Here is a 16,654-nt window from a genome sequence, read left to right on the forward strand (position 1 = left end):
ACAACACCTCATCTTCCGACTAAGGACTTTACAGCCTTCCGGACTGAATATTGAATTCAACAACTTTAGGTCGTGAGCTCCCTCCCTCATCCCCACCCCCTTTCTGTTTCCCCCTTCTTTTTTTTTCCAATAAATTATAAAGATTTTCCTTTTCCCACCTATTTCCATTATTAAAAAAAAACCCACTAGAGCTATACCTTGAGTGCCCTACCATCCATTCTTAATTAGCACATTCGTTTAGATAATATCACCAACTTTAACTTTAACACCTATGTGTTCTATTGTACTATTGTCGTTGACATCTTTTGATGATCTGCTTCTATCACTGCTTGTTTGTCCCTACAACCACACCAACCCCCTCCACCTCTCTGTCTCTCTATCTCTCCGCCCCCCACACACACACCTTAAACCAGCTTATATTTCAGCTCTTTCCCGGACTCGAACTCAAGTTCTGTCAAAGGGTCATGAGGACTCGAAACGTCAACTCTTTTCTTCTCCGCCGATGCTGCCAGACCTGCTGAGTTTTTCCAGGTAATTCTGTTTTTGTTTTTATTCTAATATATATCTGGTTATTGTTTGTACATCTGTCAAGTCAAAATACAACTGCTAAAACCCATTTCTTTGGATACCCATGATTTGTAGCTACAAAGCAGCCCACTTAATTGGCACCCCTACCACCATTTTAAATATTCACTCCCTCCACCATCTGCATTGTATTTCCATGAGTCAGCTGCCTTTGTTCTTATGGGTGGTAGTGACCATGGGTTTGGAAAGTGCTGCCACAGGATCCTTGACCAGTTGCTGCAGTATATTTTGGGATGATTCAAGATGATTCAAACTGCTGCCACTGTATACCAGTAGTAGGGGGAATGAATGTTTAAGGTAGTGAATGGGGGGCTGATCAAGCAAGTTGCTTTTTCTTGGATGATGTCAAGCATTGTGAGTGCTATTGGAGTTGCATTCATCCAGGCAAGTGGATAGTATTCCATCACACTTCTGACTAGTGCCTTGTAGATGATGAGCAGGCTTTCGGGAATCAGGAGGTGAGTTACTCACCACAGAATTCACAGTCTCAGACCTGCTCTTGGAGCCACAGTATTAATATAGCTAGTCCAGTTAAGTTTTTGGTCAATGGTAACTGCCAGGATGTTGATAGTGGAGATTTAGCGATGTTAATGTTGTTGAACAGCAAAGGGTAGGTTCTCTTTTGCTGGAGATGTTCATTGCCTGGCACTTGTGTGGTACAAAAGCTACTTCCGACTTATGGGCCAAAATCTGAATGTTGTCCAGGTCTTGATGCATATTGGTATGAATTGCTTTAGTGTCTGGAGAGTTGTGAATGTTAGCGAACACTTAGTGAAAATCCCCACTTCTGACTTCATGATGGATTGAAAGTCATTGATGAAACAGCTGAAGATTGCTGGGCCTAGAACATTACCCTGAGGAACTCCTGCAACAGTGGGGCTGAGATGATGAGCCTCTTTTGGGCTTGGTATGACTCCAACCAGTGGAGAGATTTTCCCCTGGTTCCTATTGACTTCAGTTTTGCCAGGGCTCCTTGATACTACACTCAGTCAAATGCTGCGTTAATGTCAAGGGCAATCATCCTCACCACACATCTGGAATTCAGGTCTGTTGTTCATGTTTGCACCAAGGCTGGAATGATGCATGGAGCTGAGTGGCCCTAGCAGAACCCAAACTGAGCCTCAGTGAGCAGGTTTTAGGTAAGTGCTGCTTGACAGCACTGTCGTACCACCTTCCATTACTCTGTCAATGATTGAAAGAGACTGATGGGACAGTAATTGGCCAGGTCACATTTATCCTGTTTTTTGAGGACAGGACATTTTTGGGGATTTTTCCACTTTGTTGGGTAGGTGCCAGTGTTGTACCTGTACTGGAACAACTTGGCTATGGATGCAACTAGTTCTGAACCATGAGTCTTCAGTACTACAGCTAGATTTTGTCAGGGCCCACAATCTTTGTTGTCTCCAGTGCATTGAGCCATTTCTTGATATTACGAGGAGTGAATTGAATTGGCTGAATGCACTGGTAACTGTGGCAGTGAAATGTCAGGTAGAGACTGAGATGAATCATTGGGTGGAATCATCCCAGATTTGCACTTTACATTTTACCCATCGGTCGCAATGGCAGCTTTTCTCACCGTATTGTTCCAAACCTGCCGCATTAATTATGCATTCCCGGGATACGCACTGTTTTGATGGTGGGCAGGCTGCGATTCACCTGCCACACCATCACTTTACCACTTCACCACACCAGGCATCACATTTAAAGTACAGCCATGCTCAGTGCTTCCAGCCCAGGATTGCAGCAAAAAAGACATGGCCCCAAAAGGCAAGACGACTGCAGCCCTCGAGCGCCTTTTGGACACCATGGAGGCCCGCTGTGATGTCCTGTACCCCTGCTCTGGCCACAGCAACATTAGCACTATGGCTTGGTAGGCGATGGCAGTGGTGATCAATGCCAGAGGAGGTTGGCCATCTAATGCAGATAGAGGATGAATGATCTCATCCATGCAGCCAGGGTATTGCAACCATGTTATCACTCTAAACTTACATACTCAAACTCATCACACATTCACTAGCAATTCATTCACTGCCAGCTCAAGGCACATCACCACCCATTCTCAAACACATACCCTCACATGTCCATTTGGCATCATCATCTCTGGAGGCTGCCTCCTCAGCTCTCACCATCTTGAGGCCTCTTGCCCAGATTAACATGTGCCCCCACATACACCCTGGAATACCTCTCTTCCCCAGTACAGCTCTCGTCCTGCAGCCTCTTCCCTTGCCTGAGGCCACTTCTCCCCCTTCCCCAAGCAAGCCCTAGCCTTTCAGCCATTGAAAAGCCACCCACATATGGCTAATCAGGTAGGTAAAGACCTACCTGTGAGCCCCCCTAAAAGTGATGTGGTTCTGTCTGTGAAGCCTGGCGCTGATGACTGCGAGTGCTGACCGAAGCAAGGTAGGCAAACAAACCTTGAAGTCCCAAGAAAAGTGCAGCCCACCAAGTGCATGCCTTATATATGCTATTGTGAAACACATTGGCGTGTTTTCCCGTCAATGTGGGTGAACGATCCAGCAGTGAGTCCGGCGGGCTAGCCTTATAGTGATACACTGATGAGGTTCCCGACCTTCCAATCATGGGGAACATGGCCTGCCATCGGCGGCTGGAGTGGACAATCACAAACTGGTTTCACAACATTGTGAAACTGAATTTTGGCCTTCACGCCATATTGTTCGCTCACGCTACCAAACACGCCCAATGTCGGTGTGCACGGAAAATCCCAGCCATTGACTAGGTACTTCTGGCTGAAGGTGGATGTAAACGCTTCAGCCTTGTCTTTTGCCCTACTATGTAAGACCAGTTGATATGTGTTTCATGATGTTAGTTAAGAGATAAAAATTGGCCAGGACACTAGGAGAATTGCCCTGCCCTTCTTTGAATAGTTGCAAGGAATTATTTACATCCACCTCAACAGGCAAATAGGGCTTTGGTTTAATGACTTATCTGATAAATGGCACCTCTGTCAATGTAGCGCTCCATCAGTGCTTTATTGATTTCAGCTTAGATTACGTTCAAGTTTGTAGTGAGGCTTGAACATCTAACTCTCTGACTCAGATGGATATATTTTCCCTATATACTTGTTTAATAAATCAATCAAACTGGTCCAGGCTAAGCCTGTTTAGAATTCTTTCAGATTAATTCAAATCAGCCAATTAAATTAATATTTGGACTCAGTACTAATATCTGTTAAGATTCCTAATTGACATTTCCAGTGCAAAATGCTTAAACATGTAGTATGCTGAAAATATATACAGTTTTCAATGAAATATTGACATTGAGCCTAAGCAAAGATTTAATATTCATTTTCTTTTCTAGGTCACGGGCTATGTGATTGCGGGGAATGCCACTGTCACCAAGGATGGACTGGTGAATATTGTAATTGCACCACAAGCACTGACCTTTGTATTTCTGAAAATGGAGCCCTATGTAGTGGACATGGAGAGTGCATCTGTGGCAAATGTGTCTGCATGCATTCGGGGGCCTCTGGGGATAAATGTGAAAAGTGCCCAACTTGTTATGACCCCTGCACTTCTAAACGGTAATCTCTATAGTTTGGTAGGAAAAACGTATTTTGAGAATAGATAACTGGTCTTCCATCACCAAAAATCCACAAAGAAAAGGAGACTGTAATTTAGGACATTTAAAGTGCTTCGAAGCTGATGATGTATTTTATGAAGTGTTGTAATATAAGGCAAATTAGCAGCTAATTGCATACAGCAATGCTCCACAATTAGCAATGAAATAAATAATCAGATAAATCTGTTTTAGTGATGCTGTTTAAGAAGGAAATATTCATCAGGACATGGGGAGGAAAGTGCCATGGGATCTTTTCTGTCCACCTGAAAGGGTAGATAGAGCCTCGGTTTAACATTTCATCCAAAAGGTGCTACCTCTGACAGTGCAGCACTCTGTCAGACTTTGTTACCTTCTCAAGGATCTAGAGCCTCAGAGGTAAAAATATGAGCACTGAGCCAGCCTTACATGTTGGGATTGACTTGCTGCTTTAAATTCCACTTGTCATATTTCCATTTTACTTGGAACATGGTTAACCATTAAACATCAGAAGCAACAGATAACTTGAATTTGTTCTAGGCCAGGGGTGGACACTCTATGGCCCTGGCTGGGCTACTTCAGGCCTATGGGAACTTTTCATCTAGCCCTTGTGCTGCATCACTTAGACTTAAGAGTTATGTTGTCTGAATACTGACTCAATCTACTGGTTTGCAAAAATAATATGAAATGCTTTTGCCATATATTGTCAATTATATTTTGATCCAGAAAAGCTGGGTAGTGGAGACAGCTCTATCTCCTGTGCCTGCAGTTTGCTTCCTGTTTTAGGCCATCTTTTAAATGTTGATGACTCCCTCAGTATTTTCTTGGAGGACTGTTAGAGTTCTCCTACAGAGTTAAACAAGATACCTGATCAAATCAGAGTAGCAATCCTGTTATCAGTGTTAGGGAAAAAGTGTTACAAGCTGTATTGCACCCCAGACCTCACTGAGGAGCAGAAAAGCCAGTCTACTGAACTTTTGGAGGCCTTGAAGACCCACTTTGAACACTCTGTGAATGTTATTTATGAACACTATGTGTTCAACACCAGAGCTCAGGAAGAGGAAGAGAATATTGATCAGTTTGTGACTGCATTGAGATGTCTAGTTGAATCATGTGAGTTTGAGCAACTGAAGGGTGATCTGATCAGGGATTGGATCATCTTAGGTACAAGAGATTCTGTGCTGAGAGGCTGTCTGCTGAGAGAAGAGAAACTTACTCCCAAGAAAGCTATTGAAATGTGCAGAAACTCTGCAGTAATTAATCATCAACTGAAGAGTATTGATGGGAGAAGTGATTAGACTTTGCACTATGCAGAGAGGCAACCCAGGCCTTACAAGCACAAGACAATGCAGAGAAGGAAAACTATTTACAGAAGGGCCAGCAGAAATATCAAGGCCAGAGTACTGGAGATAAGTATTGTAGTGGATACCACATAAGAGAAAAGGAGCCATGTCCAGCATGGGGAAAGCAGTGTTCTAACTGCAAAAAGCTGAATCATTTTACATTCAAATGTTTTGCTGGAAAGAAGAAAAGCAAGCCTAAAAAGATGGTTGCTGGAGAGATGTCAGATGGTGATTCTGATGAATTGCTCACCCTAGAACAGCGTAGCACCATCAAACCTCAAAGTAAAAAATGGTTTGTGACTATTAGAATAATGACTGCAAAAGGAGGGCATCAAGTGAATATGAAGTGTCAGATAGACAACAATGCTACATGCAACACCATGAGCTTCACAGGCCTGTATGAAGTTGCTCAAGATGGTAACCTGAAAATGAAGCTGTCAAAGGTAAAGTGGATGCTCTATGATGGAATGATGCTCACCCAAAGAGGGCAAACTAAGCTGAGAGCCCAATACAATGGGAAGAAAGAAGTTACAGATAGTAGACACAAAGCAAAATCCCTTCATCTCAGCTGAAACAAGTGAAAAGCTTTGACTGGTAACCCTCCATGTACCAGAAAAGATTTGCAGGGTTTTGCATGGCACAGCGCCATTGACTGTTGAACAGATTCTGACAATTTACAAAGGTGTTTTCACAAGTCTTGGATGTCTTTCTGGTGAATATCATCTTGAAGTAGGTGAGAGTGTGAGACCAACTCAGCATCTTCAAGGAGAGTTCCAGCTGCTCTCAAGTCCAGCCTGAAAGACAAGATAAAGGAGCTTGAAAAGATAGGAGTAATCAAGAAAGTGACAACTCCTACAGATTGGATTAGCAATATGGTAGCAGTGAAAAATAGTTGGAAAGCTGCAAGTGTGCATAGATCCAAAGGATCTCAGTAAAACTTTGAGTAGATCTCAATACCCTTTCCCAGCCAGAGAAGAAATGTTGCCACAACTTGCCATGGCAAAAGTCTTCACCTCAGTATGAACGATGCATACTGGCAAGTGAAGTTAAATGAAAGCAACAATTTTCCGATTACATTCTAGGCATAATTTGGGAGGTACAAATGTTTGCACATGCCGTTTGGCATTTCCAGTGCTCTGACAGAGTATCAATGCAGACAGCATGAGATAGTCACTGATCTTTCAGGAGTGGAAGTGAATGTGCATGATCTGCTAGTCTATGGACATGGAGCTGTGATGGAAGAAGTCATCACAAAACATGATCAGAATCTAGTGTGACCACTAGAGGGAGCTTGCCTGATAAACCTGAAGCTGAACAAGAAAAACTGCAACTAGTGATGGCTGAAGTCAAGAATAGTTCAAGTATAGATCATGTGCTGACAGCAAAAGAACTTCACCCTGATCCAAGGAGCATTAATTGGCTGGAAATGGGACTTCCGCCCCTTAGTCAGAAGTCCCACCTCAGAGAGCTGCCAGTTAATCTGACTGGCTGACCGGTCTCTCGTCCCAGCAGCACCAGGTGCTGCAGTGGACAGGACTAGGGCTACAAGCAGTCTCTGGAGTCTAAATCCTGGGAGTCCAGTAACAGGTAACTGCTGGGGGGTGCTCAGGGCGGAGAGGGGAGGTGACACCTGGGGAATGAGTAGAGGGAGTGTGGAGGTATTGGTGGAGAGGCCTGTGGTAGAGGGGTCAGACCTTTTGGAGCGGGGGCACCCAATGTTGAAAGGATACTGTTTAAGGAGGTGGCCTCCTCCCCACCTTCCTGCCCAAGGCCCAAGCAGTGTCACTCTCCAGGGTTTCTCCCCCTGCCCCAGAACCACCCCTCCACCGCCAGCCTGAAAATTAAGGCTGGGAGGGAAACGGCCCTTAAATGGTCTTGAATCAGCCACTTAAAGGCCTCAATTGGGGCAAGGATAGACGGACCAGTGTAAGCCTTACCCATCCCACTGCAAAACTGTGGAGAGTTCAGGGTAGGCGGGAGGCTGGTGGGAAGTCCATCCAAGGAATTTTACAGCACCTCCCCTGCCCCATCCCCACCTGCAAACCTGCCAGTTATGGAACGTAAAATTCTGCCCCAGGAATCTGGTTTAGCCTTTGGTAAACTGTAACAACTTGCTAACTCTTGACAGTAACTACTGCTGCACTCTATCATATCACCCTACTAAGTGACACCTCAATTAAACAAGTAGTGAGTTTGCTTTAATTATCATAATGCATTGGTATGATGATGTAGTTATAATAATGAATAAGGTTTTATGTCTATGTCAACCAAAAATTATCTATATTTAATATCTATTCAGAGTTAAATTGATTAACAAAGAAATTACTTAATAACTTCTGGCTTACTTAAAAGCTAAAATAGTTTGAATATATTTTGGTAATTGCCACAGTCTAATGGAGAATTACTGATGGTTCAACAAAGCCGATTGCAGAATTATACATAAAGAAGTCATCAATAAATAGGAAAGCTACAAAAATTTTATTTAGTGCGGTGCAATGAAAGGCTTTAAATATAATAAAGTTTGTGTTTTGACAGGAGCAATACAGTTCCGTGGTAATATAAACAAACAACTCAACTATGCAATTTTCTAACAGTACATTGTTCAAAAGTGGTGATTTTTAAACAAAATTTTGTTGTCCTTGTGTGAATATGGATTGTTTGCTTCTTGAACATTTATTGCCCGCCTTACAGCTGTGGCACCCAGGCTGACAATTTTGCTCAGCCCTGCCCTAGACTTTGCTTTACAGAAGGGTAATTGTGAAACATCAAGATACAAAGATATAATATTTTCAGCTTCAAATTTCCGTGTTAACAGAAATTCAGTTATTTCTCACCAAAATGGAAAGTAGTGATGCTTTAAGAAATACTTTTCTTGCTTTCCCCAAAAGCTCTTGGGATGAATTTGGCTGGCCTTTAATACTTCCATATAGCAACTTGAAAGGCTGCTATAGATAGAGATATTTCACACATCCCTGTCCCAAACAGTGGAATGTCATTTGTTCTCTGTTAACTTTCAGCCACTTCTCTTTTCAAAAAAGGCCCCTTGGCACATTTTTGTATCTAAGATAATTTATGATAGAATTACATGTCCTGAAGGGGATTCTGTAGCTGTTTTGAAAATATTCCCTGTTATGTAATGCGACACGAAATACTTTTTTGTTAAAGAACCCCGATTATCTAAAGCTCTCTTATCTGCAAAGGATACGCCAGGAGTGTTTTTTTCCCAATACTTCGGCTCCTCTGAGGAAAGTTCTCTTTTGAATAATGCCTGCCAAGTATCAACTATGTAACTGTGTACCTGGATACTTGCCTTTGAATATCTCCAAAGGCATTTTGTATAGCTGCATATACTTCACACTTGCATTGTACAAATTGTGTTGGTTCCTAAAACTTAAGAAACATATATGCTTCATCTTTTAATGATGGAGACAAAGGTCTGGCAGTTATTGATCTTGCATGATGGTATTTCTCTTGCAGGAGCTGTGTTGAATGTCACCTGTCTAATATGGATGGATCAGTAGAAGAATGTCAAGAAAAATGCATGATAGTTGGCTCCATGATTAATCAAACAGCAGGTAGCAAATACTACTTTCACATGAAAAAATAACCAAAACAAACTCAGTTACTTTTACTTGAATTCAATTCACTGTTTTGTTATAGCTTATTGTTTTAATCTCTGGAGATCTGAGAATTTAAGATAGTCCAAGATCAAGTCAAAATATGCAGAATTATCACAATACAAGACAGGGAAGATCTGCTTTACTTTGAGAATGCTGCAGAAACTTAATATCTAATATTTGCGGCATGGCTTTTCATGGAAATGAGATAAATTTATATTTGATTCAAACTTCCAATGGTCATAAAGAAATATTCATCTTAATCTGATACCTTTAGAATAACACTTGTTGTTAGCTGATCTCAGCCAAGGAAGTGGTAGAGACATTAAAGAGACCTCAACCAAGTTCAGATTTATGATCATTATCCAGTGATCCCTTCTGAACATAGGCAGTCCATATGACCCAGTTGTCAAATAAATAAAGAATGGGAAAAATCGGAGGGGAAAACATAAAAATTGGGGAAAATGAACTTATTTCAGTTCTCTTGTGCAATCCTTTGATTCTCCCAATGCTACAAATTGAGCCATTTCACTTCTTTAAGAAAGGAATATATTAAAGAGAACATTTTGGTGTTCTGTTCCTTTAGAATAAATGCCTTTCAGAAGGGAGTTTTAGCTTTAAAGCAAACATTAAGAAGTGCAAAATGTCATGATTATTACTTGTGCAAAACCATAATTTAGTTAGTTATACTCCACATTGGTCTTCTATAATAATAACTTATAAAATATTTATGCTGCCTAGTAATGGTGAATAAATATCATTCAATTGGTAAAATGTAAAATGGGGGTGAAAGTATAAAATTCATTTTATCAGCATCAATTCTGGAAAAATTAATTTTCACAGAGAAACCAAGCTGCAGATTTTTTTTTTCATTTGAAGACTACCTCATGTTTATTATATAATGTAAGTGTCTCTGACCACAATTTTTAAAATATCTTCACATATGGATGTTGTGCTGGAGGACTGAAAGTTTGCCAAGCAACTTGTTCAGAAAGAGGGAATGAAAAGAAAGAAACTTACATTTATGTAATGCCCTTTGTGATCTCAGGACATCCCAACCACTTTATAGCCGAAAAAGCATATTTGAAGTGTAGAAACTGTTGCAATGTAGGGAAATGTGGCAGTCAGTTTGCACACAAATAGCAGTGAGACAATGTGCGGAATTGTCCCAGATTTGCACTAAGTGCGGTAGCGGGCGGGTAAAATGATGTTTTCCCTGCTGGCTGCGGTGGTGGGTTTTCACGCCATATCGTCCCAAACCCTGTCACATTATTTATGCATTCCTGGGAAACACACTGTTTCCATGGCAGGCGCACTCTCATTTCTCTGCCTGCCATCACCTCACTGCTTCATCATATCGGAAGCCGTTTTTAAAGTCCAGTCGCACACATCTCAGTGCTTCCAGACCATGACAGCTGCAGGGAAGACATGGCCTGAAAGGCAAAACGGCTGAAGCTGGCAGGTTTATTGACACGTCACGGGAACACCTTTTGGAGGCCATGGAGTCCCGCTGGGATGTTCTCTACCTCCACTCTGGCCGCAGGATGAGCAGCGGCGGGACCAATCAGGCTTGGGAGGCGGTGGCAGCAGTGGTTAGCACCAACACCCTTCAAAAGAGGACAGCCACCCAGTGCTGCAAGAGAATAAATGATCTCATCCATTCCGCCAGAATAAGTCACTCTTATCACTCTCAACTCTCACACTCACAAACCCATCACACATCCACAGGGCCCTCACTCACTGCCAGTTCAAGGAACACCCCCATTCACTCTTTCACACTCACCATCATTGTCCTCATCCCATCCATGACACCACTCACCACCCACACATGCCTGGCTTACTTATCTTCTGGCCTGGAAGGTGCCCTGCTTACGCTTCCTCCATCTCTATTCATGCAGGACTAGCTGGCACACAACAAGAGGGAGAGGTCGCAGACTGGTGGAGTAATGCCTGAAATCAAGGTCCTTGCAGACTTTGAAAACAAACCATCCAGTTGGCTGGTGACAATACGGACCATTCCTGTGCTGACAGTGAGGTCGTCACTCCTCTACCAAGTGAGGATCCAGCAGTGCAACATCCATCAGACAACCATGCTGTGAGTGATATGTCATGTTTCACATGCCACTGCTATGCACTTGCTTTTGCCAGCACCTCTGGGAAACAGCCGACGGAGTCCATGACCCAGGGCCTCCAATCAAGCCCTGAAGAGGAATCTGAAGGTACCCTCCTTGAAATCCCGTCACGGTGCTCACCCACACCCTTCACCAGTGCAGAGATACACAACTCAGTGGGAACTAGCTTTAGCATAGCCTTGGGGTCACAATCTGGTGAGCACATCGCACTGTCTGATCCACAGCAGGTAGAGGCAGGGACTTCCCTGGTGTTCAGCACTCGGAGGACTGCTGGAGGCCAGAAATTTGCTGAGCCCGAGTAAGAGGACAAGCCTCTGGATTTGGTCATGTCCCAGTTACTTGAGCTGCAAATACAAGCTCGAGAACATCAGGAAGGGGCGTCCACTGCATTCCTCAGATTGCAAGGAGGAGCCGTCCATCTTCACTCTGAGATGATAGCGCCAGTATGCCAATGCACAGAGTCCAACACTGGTAGGATATCAACTGGCATGGAGACCTTGTTCCAGGACGTCACTCCTGCACTGCTGCATGGGCTGAACTCCATGGTTGATGCCATGGCTTCCAACAGTGTGTACATGAGAGGGGTGCCGGACAACTCAATCTCAATCCAGCTACCTCAAGGTAGTCAACCTGGGGCCCTTGGGTACCCATAGGGAGGAGGATCAGAAAGTGCACATTTGGGTCATCCATCCAGGTGACTCCAGGAATGTCTGGCCCATATGAATCTTCTCTTCCTGTGACCCCAGCAGCTCCAGCTCTACAGGCCGAGGAGGGTGCCAGTGCCAAACAGCAGGACCCCGAAAGCAAATGGGGCCTTCCAAGTCTTGGCCCTCTAGAGGACGCCCACCAAGGTTATCACAGACAGGGTGTTGCAGTCAGCAGGTTGCCTGCATCTCTGCTGTAGATGTCTGGGTAGCACCAAGGTGTAGTGGCAGGGTTTGGAAGGTTAAGAAGAGGTAGTTGCACAGCCTGGGCACGGGAGTTAATCACTTGTACATACTGTTCACTATTGTTAGTAAACTCCCAAGAATATCTCCCTGCCTATGGCTCCTTGTTCCTATGAGCTCCTTGTTCTTGTCACTCACGTGTGAAACCTTTCTGCATAAGATAAAGGCAGTGCCTCAGTCCAGGGCCTCCTCCTTGTGCTCTGTGCAGTCTTCAGACCAAAGTGACGGTCCTGTCTCACACACCCTGGACACATTACTGATGCCTGTACCTCGGCATTGCTTGTCATTGCTGCTCCCCCCTCTCCTCCTCAGCCAGCTCGTCTCCCCATTGCAGCGCAAGGTTGTGAAGGGCACAGCAGGCGACGATGATGCATGACACCCTCTGCAGACTGAATTGCAGGGCTCCACCAGACTAGTCCAGGCACCGGAACCTCATCTTCAGCATCCTGATGGTTTGCTCCGCTAAGTTTCAAGGTGCAGCATGAGTTCATTATATCATCCTTCTGCTACAGTCTGAGGCCATTGCACGGGTGTCATCAGCCACGGCCTCTGCAGGTAGTTTGTGTCCTTGAGGAGCCATCCCAGCAGCTTCTGTGGACCCTGGAAGACTTGAGGGGTCTGTGACCGACTGATGACGTAGGAGTCATGCATACTCCCTGGAAACTGTGCTCACACCTGCAGGATCCGTTTCTGGTGGTCGCACGTCAGCTGCACATTGAGTGAGTGGAAGCCCTTGCGGTTGATGTCGTCCACCGTTTGCAGCGATGGAGACCTGAGCACCATATGGGTGCAGTTGATTGCACCCTGCACCTGTGGGAATCCCGAGATCTGGGCGAGTCCAATTGCTGTTGCATCCTGGCTATCCTGGTCCCGGGCGAAATGCACAAAGTTGTGTGCCCTTGCAAATTTGGCATCTGTGACCTCATGGATGCATTTGTGGTTGGAGGCTTGTGAGATCCCACAAAAGTCACCTGTGGAGCCCTGAAAGTAGCCACTGGCGTAAAAATTGAGCACCGCAGTCACTTTCACGGGCACTGACAGTGGATGCCCTCCAAGTCCCCGTGGCACCAAATCCTGCTGGCAGATGTGACCAACCAGTTCCTAGAAATGCAGTGTTTGGTGACACTGGTCATCTGCAGGAATGAAAAGCAGCATCTATAGACCCTGGGTGTTGCTAGGCGCCAACCAGCGATGGGTCGCTGTGGCTCTTCAGCGGTGTGTGCGGGAGTCCCAGCTGCCCCTTCTTCCTGAGGTTGCTGCTCCTGCCTCTGCGCAGCCAGGCACCTCAGTCATTCTCTTCTCAATCGTCTTCGCTTTCTGTAGGCCATCAGGCATACAGCTAATTCACCAGGCTCCATGCTCCTGATGTGCTCCTCCTGCAGGATGAAACAGAGAGACACATGGTTAGCATGGGTGTATTAAGAACCTGTCCTGGTTAAGTGTGAAGGCCCCTTAATGCTTCCCAGAGAAAGCTGGCCACCTCTTGGATCGCCAAAGATTAGTGCACTGCATGGCTGCCCGAAATCTCCTCTGCCCCACTCCACCTGACCAATTGGCTGCAGCTTTGCCCACTGCACTGCAAGTTGTGCTCTCAGCTCAGGCACAGGCATTCTCCTAACCCGCATTGCAAGGCTGCATTGTTAGCGTGAAAATGGGGGAGACTTGGCCAAACCGGGATGCTGACACTGCAAGGGGCTGAGAGTGCCTCCAGCAGTGACTGCTGCATGGCCAGCTTTAGCAAGGACAACGTGTCCAGTCGTTCAACTGGTCTGCAGTCCACCAAAACACTCATGACTTTTCAGTCTGTGCCAGGGGCATGAGAAGCTTTGGAACACGTTGTGGCACTTTAATGCTTCTGCATCCCTTGAGTGGGCAGATAAGCTAGAAGCCCATCTCCAATTATATCAACGTGGCTGTGCTTGAACTGTCTCAGCTGCAAAGGAATGGTCACTTCATAAAGGTTCCCCTAAAGTGTGGCCGCTTCCCTCATCCACCCTACCACCTACCCGAATGCTTGTGCGCTATATTCAACGGCAGGGCTGCCCTTAACCCTCCCCACCCCACAAGTCGCCTCAACTGCAGGCCGGAATGCAGATGTATTACAATGAGGTTCCTGACGTCCGGTGGCAGGAACGTGGCCCGCCATCAGTGGGCTGAGCAGACAATCATGAACTGGTTTCATGCTGTCGCAAAATCAATTGTGCTATATTGTCAGCTCACGCCACTGAACATGCCCAAGGCCGGCAGGCATGGAAAATCCCAGCCAATGTTTTTTTGATGGTTTTATTTGAACATTGGAAAAACTTCCTGTTATTCTTCAAATACTGCTATAGGATCATTTATGCTCACCTGAGAACACAGGCCCTTGGTTTAACCTCTCATCAAAAAGACAGCAACTCCAAGTGCAGCGCTCCTTCAGAACTCCTCTGAAGTGTCAAGTCTCTGGAATTGGACTTGAACCTTCTGCATCCGAGATGACAGTGCTCTCACTGAACCAAAGGTGAAATGGGGGGGGGAGCTTCTTGACTTTCAATGATACTATCATCACTGAATCCCCGTCAACATCCTGGGAAGCGTCATTGTTGACCAGAAACTTACTTGGAACAGCCATACAAATACTGTGGCTAGGAGAGCAAGTTAGGCACTGGGTATTCTGTGGCAAGTGACTCACTTTCTGTCTCCCAAAACCTTTCCACCCTCTACAAGGCACAAATCAGAAGTATACTGGAGTGCTGCCAAAGCAAGAAGTATTAATATGCATTAGTTAGAATATTAGCAGTTCAGAAGCTTAGTTGTTAAATGTCTCTTCTGTCTTGCACTTGCTTTTGACTCATGTTTCTTATAGCGATTACAATAAATATTTTAAAATTTTGCTAAGAAAATTACTTTTTCTAGAAGTAATGTCTGATAAAAAAAGGCTGATCTTATAAATGTACACTCCTGCAGGTCATCTCAAACACAGGCTATGCATAGTGGGGAATCATTGGTGCACTGCCCAGGAACTTACATCTATTAAAAATTAGTAAAATTGGTACATGTATGTCAAAAGGGCCTCAGGAAATGTTTTTAATACTCAAAGGACCAAATGCTGAACTTAGTTGTCTTGAATAATGAATAATAAAGATTTCAAATAACTTAAAACAGAGGTCAGTACAGCTTTGTTCTTGTAGCCCCTCAAAGCTTTCAGTGAAATGAAATGATGGTCACACAACTTGAAAACAAACATCATTCATTGAAAAGACAAATGCAATAATTCAAGACCATGGTCAGTGTGCAGCAATTGTGGTTTCACTGATTTTAAAATACATATTTAATATATAAACTTTATATATATATATATATAAATATACATATATATTCCCAAACTGTTTTTATAGAATTTGAAGAAAACCAATCTGTCTACTGTTCTTTGAAAAGTGGCAATGATTGTACAATGTCATTTCGTATTGCAAAAGATGGACATGGAAGATCACTTCTTTTTGATCTTGAACAAACAGGTGAGCTTGAGTAATAATTAATTCATGTCTATGTATGAAAGTCTAGCCATATCTTTCATTGTCATATTTTTGTTTGTTACACAACTGCAAGGCAAAAATTAGCAACTTGCTAAAATGAGGAATAATCTGTTAAATTATGAATAAGCATCTAAGCTAAATGTGAACAATTCAAAAACAGTTCAATTTCATTAATAGATGTCAATGAAGAATTATTATGCTGACCAATCAAATTAATCTTTTTGAAAAAAAATATTGATCCTAAACTGGCAAGCTAGAGGAGGTGACAAATTAAATTGATACAGAATTTTATAAAGTTAGAATGAGCTAACCAGCTAAGGAATTTAAGAACAGAAGTAAGCCATTCAGTCCCTTGAGTCAGCTCCATCATTCAATCAGATTATAGCTGGTCTGCATTTATCTCTACTTAACTGCCTTTGATCCATATCTCTTGATAACATTACCTATCAAAACTATCAATCTCAGTCTTTAAAATTTCAATTAACCATTATCCACAGCCTTTTGGGAGGAAGCGTGTTCCAGATTTCCACTACCATTTCTGTGAAAAAATGCTTCCTGATCTCTCTCTCAAATGGCCTAATTATAATTTTAATGTTGTGCCCTCTTGTCCTGGCTTCTTCCACCAGAACACATAGTTCTTCTGTATATACCCCGTTGAACCCCTTTAACACTTTAAACATTTCAATGAAATCACCCTCAACATTCTAAACTGAAAGTACTTCCAACTAAGTTTATGTGACCTGTTCTCATAATTTAACCCTTTAAGTTCTATTATCATTCTGGTAAATCTGTGGTGCACCCTTCCAAGGCCAATATATTCTACTCGAGGTTTGATGCCAAGAACTGAATATATTACTACAGATGAGATCTGGACAAGGCTCTGTACAAATGAAACATAACTTCCTTCCCTTATATTCCAGTCTCCCTCATATAAAGTCCAACATTCCATTAACCTCTTGG

At 43.7% G+C, this 16,654-nt stretch overlaps 1 protein-coding gene across 1 annotated transcript in view; it reads left to right on the forward strand.

Moving 5' to 3' along the window:
* The window catches only part of itgb6 (integrin, beta 6), a 96,952-nt gene that overhangs the window by 67,820 nt on the left and 12,478 nt on the right, over positions 1-16,654 (forward strand). The window contains exons 13-15 of the mRNA XM_041201281.1: positions 3,904-4,126; positions 8,961-9,058; positions 15,557-15,676. Of these exons, the coding sequence (XP_041057215.1) occupies positions 3,904-4,126; positions 8,961-9,058; positions 15,557-15,676 (441 nt within the window). The remainder of the gene's footprint in view (positions 1-3,903; positions 4,127-8,960; positions 9,059-15,556; positions 15,677-16,654) is intronic.

Source organism: Carcharodon carcharias, chromosome 12, assembly GCF_017639515.1.
Source record: "Carcharodon carcharias isolate sCarCar2 chromosome 12, sCarCar2.pri, whole genome shotgun sequence".
Lineage (NCBI taxonomy): Eukaryota > Metazoa > Chordata > Chondrichthyes > Lamniformes > Lamnidae > Carcharodon > Carcharodon carcharias.